General features: G+C 44.2%; 1 protein-coding gene across 1 annotated transcript in view; it reads right to left on the bottom strand.

Moving 5' to 3' along the window:
• Positions 1-1,591, bottom strand: part of LOC108795822 (probable guanine nucleotide exchange factor MCF2L2) — a 65,145-nt gene extending 63,554 nt beyond the window's left edge. The window contains exon 1 of the mRNA XM_018567132.1: positions 1,162-1,591. Coding sequence (XP_018422634.1) covers positions 1,162-1,240 — 79 coding nt within the window. The 5' untranslated portion in view covers positions 1,241-1,591. The remainder of the gene's footprint in view (positions 1-1,161) is intronic.
• Positions 1,592-6,000: the final 4,409 nt, after the last annotated feature.

Raw genomic sequence — 6,000 nt, 5'->3', positions numbered from 1 at the left:
ATGCTGTGGGCCCTTCGAGCTTTGGGGAGGGGGGGGGGGGGGGGGGACGGTCTAAGAACAAGCCGGCTCTGCGGTTCAGGTGGATAACTTTTTTTTTAAACCTAGACAAAAAACGACCACTTAACGCTTGCAGTGCGGGGGTAGCGACCACTGCAAGGGTTACTGAACTTTTTCCTGGAGTTCTTTTTTAAGATTTGATGTGCCTGGATTTCTGCTTTACGTAGGTAAGCCAGAGGGTCACATTACCAGCCAGAAAATGGGCATTTTCACAAGGAGGAGAAAAAAACCAATTGTATGACACAAGAGTTCCAATAACCGGCCTCCGCTTTCATTTCCCACTTCCTGCTGCCAATACAGCTCCCAGACTCTCTCTCACTACACTGACTCCCTTTGGAGAATGATTCATGATGTCAGTGATCGGCATGCCATTGCTGCAATCACCTCTCATCTCACTATCACACAATGGACTGCTGTAGGCAGGGGATGACCATTCCTGACCTAGTCATTGGATTTCCCAGCAGGTGACGAAGTGAATGACCTGACCATGGATAATTAATATCCTGGAATCATAATTAATATCATGGAATCATTAGTAGCATCTGACCATCACCAGCTGCTTAATATTTCCAGAAAGAAAAAAATACATATTTTAGAATGAATGCATCAAAATAAACAAATTCATTTCAAAATAACGCAACATGTTATAGCAACAATGATACAGACAATCATTACATGACCATTCTATCACATATGGTATCTGCCTCTGCTAGCTTAGTCTCTGTTTTTTTTTATTTTACATCTTCCACATCACAATCACATCAAAGAACGATTTTATTTGCCTCATTCTTTTCAAATTCTATTTCCAATTAAGATTATATTTTTTAAAAAAATCTATTTGCCATCATTTTATTGAATGGATGCTTCTACTGTCTCTCTCACTGAGAAATCCCATTCTAAATAAATGACATGCACACATCAGACAAGATCCATCCATCTCATATTTGTGAATGGTCAGTATGATTGTAATAGTTGGAGTTCAGCAGCTCCATCCTGATAGCAATGACCTGGTCATGCTGGCATGTGAGCTTGCCATTGAGGAAGATTCTGACATCCTGCTATCTCTTGGCATGTTTCCATCCCCAGCCTCGCCCGATCTCTTACCGACATGGGTGATGACAGTGGAAAGCCTCTGTGTTAGCTCCTGGTGTGACATCTCTTCTTCCTTCAGCCAATACAGCATTTCACAGTGAAAGATGTTCTCCCTGCCCTGGCAGACTGCAATGTGCCGGTGTGTGCGGGGATACAAAGCCTGGCAGTGCCACTCCCAGTTCTCCAGACTGACATCCACCTGTCACTAGGCAACGCACGCTGGCACCAGTCAGCTCCGACCCCCTTGCTCTGCCCGATGGCTGAACAAAATGCTGGCTTTAGAGCCGTGCCCGCTCCGAGGGCTTCTGTTTTTCTGTTGATGCTGCTGGTGCTGATGCGGCATTCCCTATTCAGAGAGGCAGTCCATGGTTTGCAGGCTCAGTACCTGCCTCCAGGGGCTACAAGAAGAGATGTGGTGATGTAAAGGAAATCCCGGACTGATGGAGCCCGAGGACTGGAGTCTGCAAAATCCAGGGTCATAGGGAGTTCTAGATCCAGATCAGATCGCATGTGCTCAGCAGCACCTACCTGCAATCACATCTCTACGTGCTCTGATTTCAAGGTGACCTTACTCCAAGCCATCATAGTGTCAAAAGGATTCTGGTTTTTATTTCTGCAGATGTTCCACATGCAGGGTTCTAGTTATACTGGACGTGTAGTCACCTCTGGCCATGTTTTCATGCAGCTTAGGACTATGCATTTCTCTGGACCCAATCTGTGCACTATAGGAAAGAAAGGAAGAAAAGAAAGGAAGAAAAGAAAGGAAAGAAAGAAAGAAAGAAAAATGTGCATTTAATAATTTTTTGCCTTGGTGCCTCAATGGATCACAGTGTAATACTCCTGTAGACTATTCCCCCAGCCTTCGGTCTGTATGGATCTACAGTTATGGAGCTGGAGTAAGTTATCAATATAGACCACAATGGGGGGTATTCATAAAAACTAGACATGTGACCCTGAAAAAAAATGTGTTTCTTTTGGATACAATCTGAATTGTTTTTGAGATTTCAGATCCGAAGTTTGATTCAGTTCATTATTCAGATTTCTGATCCGTCCGAATTTTCATTTCGGAACGAAGTCCAGCCCTGTAATCCAGCCCCCAACAGCCCCCAAAAAAACCATTTGATTGGCCAGAGAACAATTACATGTCCAAATTAGTTTCCTTCTGAATGGAATTCGGATGGATATGAATTTTTGTTGAACAAGCCCTCGGATTCGTTCACATTCGGACACGTTAGAATTCGGATGCATCCGAATGTTCGAATTTAAGGAAATTTGTACGAATATCCATTTGGAACAAAACAAAATTTACACGTCTAATTAAAACAGGAGCAGACAAAATCTGGAACGGCTGCCCATGGAATCCAATCAGCTTCTCTCTTTCATTTACAAAGTTTAACTGAACACACTGAAGAGAGAAGCTGATTGGTTGCCATAAGAAAACTGTCTGCTCCAGTTTTCATGAATCCCCCCCCAATGTGGTGACTTTGCCGCACATGAAGCCCATGTAGAACTACAAGTCCCCCTGCTGCAGATCCTGTGAATGGACCTGTGAGTGAATGACATGACTGTATGAATTCAAAAATACAGAGAGGAGAAGCAATCCATGATTCAGGTAAGTAGGGGGGCAGGTTTAGGTTGGGGGCTGTTTGATATTACAGCCTAAATATGGGTAGAACAATGGAACATGGTATTAAAGATAACATTAGCCTTTCATTTATGACGCTAACACACCAGAACAAGTATACTTTATTATTATTATTAAGGATTTATATAGCGCCAACAGGAAGGCAGTTACAATACAATATGGTTAGGAGAGCCCTCCCCGTGAGAGCTTGCAATCTAAAAGGTTTTCAAAAAGCAAAACTAATTTTCAGTCCAATGAAATTTGTAAATTACAGTCGCGTGGCTAAAGCTGCATCCTTTTGTTAAAGCTTTGTGAATTGAGCCCGATGTCAGCTTAGTGATGCTGCTTTGTCTCCGGCACATAAAGGGTGTGAAGGATGGAGAGCAGCTGCTGGTTGTGGTTACAGAGCCACCAGACCCTGCACCCCTGGGGCCTGTCCGTCCTGTGACTTACTAATAATTGTGCCTGTCTACACAAGGCAAAGCCCCAGATGGTAAACAAATCAAACCAGAGGGAAAAAACGATGTTATCTATTGCAGCACTCCATCTCCTCTCTATCGCTGTCCCTACAGTTTCATAAATAAACCTAAATAGAATCAAATATGTTTTCGTTTTGGATACAGTAAGGCAGCATTTCTCAAATTCTCATTTTTTCAGCCACGGCACCCTTCAAAAGTATGCGAAATCTTGAGACGCTCCAGTAAAAAAAGTACGTTAAAAAATGATGTGGCCTCTCCACAATCCATACCAGCCCTTTATCCCACCTAGGGGTCTGGTATGGATTTTAAGGGGATACCCCACACAAAATGATAGGGTTCCCTCCTTCACATCAGAGTCCCCAATTAAAATCAGGAGCTCCACATTACATTAGGAGTCCCCATTTACATTAGGAACTCCATTCAAATCAGGAGCTTTCTCCTTTCACATCCGAGTCCCCTTCACATCAGAGTCCCCCTTTACATCAGGATTCCCCATTTACATTAGGAGCTCCCTTCACATCAGGAGCTCTCTCCTTTCACATCAGAGTTCCTCCTTCACATACAAGCCCCACTCAACATTGGAAGCCCCCCTTGACATCAGTAGCCCTCTTCATGTCATCAGAGTCCCCCTTTATATCAGGACTCCCCATTTACAATAGGAGCTCACTTCACATCAGGAGCTCTCTCCTTTCACATCAGAGTTCCCCCACTCAACATTGGAAGCCCCCCTTCACATCAGCATCCCTTTTAATGTCAGATTCCCCTTTCACATCATAGCTCCCCTTTAGATTAGGAGCTCCCTTCACATCAGACGTCTGCCTGCACATTGCATAAGCATGATACTGTGCAAACATTATAAGACACCCCTAAGGGAGTCAGTAGGCATAGTAATAGAGTCATTTCTTTCCTGCTATCCAGTGGGAAGATTTCCCATCATTTCCTATACCAGAAGCACAACGGGAAGTGAAGGAAAATCTCTACAAAATTGAGGCAAAATCTTCTTTTCCAGTTCCAGTGACAACTGTAAAATATTGCATTTTTCTTCTTCTGTACTGGTCACAATGGTCACCTGGGCAAATAGAGAAGGTAAATCTCCTTAGTGGGGACAAAGGCAACATTAAAAACTCGACAGAGGGTTTATCTTTTCCCTACATTTTCCAAAACTCAGCAGAACATTTTAACTATAGATATCATTTAATTTAATTCATGTAGCTAACAGGTCAACCAATAAAGATGTACTTTAGACTACCTGCATCCAAGGGTGTGTATCTGTACCTGTATGGATGTGCACGTTTGGATCGGTGTGTAGCTATATGCAGCCACGTCCTATGATTGAGCTGTACAGGCGGCTGCACACAGTCACACGCACCAGCTGTCCCTCCCAAGCACAGGTTTCTGCACGGATGTGCGTGCTGTATGGTCTCAGGGATCCCCTTCTAACAAAGGTCATATCCATAGCACATGTTACTATTGGTTAAGAATAGTTACATAGTATTTGAGGTTGAATAAAGGCACAGGTCCATCAATAGGAATAATAATAATAATAAATAAAAGAATAAGCATGTGGTGTACCTAGAGTATTTGACACCCAATGCTGATCATATTTTTAGCACTCCTATACTGTAAGCATCAAAATTATGTTATGTCAGAAATAATCATGAAATGCAATAATTAATAATAATAATCAGGAAAGAAATATACACAGTGAAGACAGTGGAGAATTGTCCCTTTACATCTAAAGTCAAAGGTAAAGTGCTTCTTAAACATTGGTGGTCTGTGGAAAAGTACCCCTTCACATTGATGGTCAGTTAAGTCCTTCTTTATAGTGATGGTCAGAATAGTCCTCCTCCACATCTTTTGTGGGATTACCTGGGTCCTGATGCCATGACCAGCAGCCTTTTGGTTTGGTGGGTCTGTTTCAAGGAGAGAGGGGGAATGCTCCATACTGTGGGTGCAGGAATTTGAGCTGGAGAGAGTTCTGTACTGGAGGGTGGGGGGATTTGGGACTTAAGCGAGAGATCTGTATTTGGGGGACTCTGGACTTAAAGGAGAACTATGGGGTTAGAGCTTTTCCCCATAGTTCTCCTTAGGGTAACGGGAGGACACAAACTAGCATCCTCCCGTCACCCTAAGCTCAGTATACTGCGAGCTACAGCTCACGGTATAATGAGACGCCGCAGCTGAAGTGGATCCCGCCAATTATGTCTGGATCTGCCCAGCTGCGTGAGTGACAGCTGGCTCTGCCTATGTAGAGGCAGAGCCAGCTGTGCCCGCCCCCTCCCCTGTCCGTTCCGCCAGTCAGCGCTGGAGGATCGGAGCGGGGAGGGGGGGATCCAGCCCCTCCCCTGTCACGGCAGAGAGCCGTGACAGGATCGAGAAGTGAGCGAACGTCGGTATGTGCTCACTTCCCGATCTACTGAGCCAACCTGTGACAGTCTCATTGTCACAGGTCGGCTAGAACTATGAGGTGAGTGAAAAGCACCCACCTCATAGTTCTCCTTTAAAGAGGAAGCTGTAGTGGGAAGAAGGGGGTAATTTCCGTTGTACTCTGTAAACTGGATTACACTCTTTTCACCCCTGTGCACTGTGTGTTGTGCACCCCTAATGCATGTACTCTGTGCGATACCTACTCCTGACCAAACTCTGGGTCTGAGTCTTCCAACTACCATGAATACTTTCTATCGTCCTATTGGATTAAGTGGATGCCCACTTTTTTTTGTGGCAATTGATGTGCGGGCCTATGGGAGT

Source organism: Nanorana parkeri, unplaced genomic scaffold, assembly GCF_000935625.1.
Source record: "Nanorana parkeri isolate BGI_ZX_2015 unplaced genomic scaffold, ASM93562v1 scaffold29, whole genome shotgun sequence".
Lineage (NCBI taxonomy): Eukaryota > Metazoa > Chordata > Amphibia > Anura > Dicroglossidae > Nanorana > Nanorana parkeri.
This window is presented reverse-complemented; position numbering and strand designations above follow the sequence as displayed.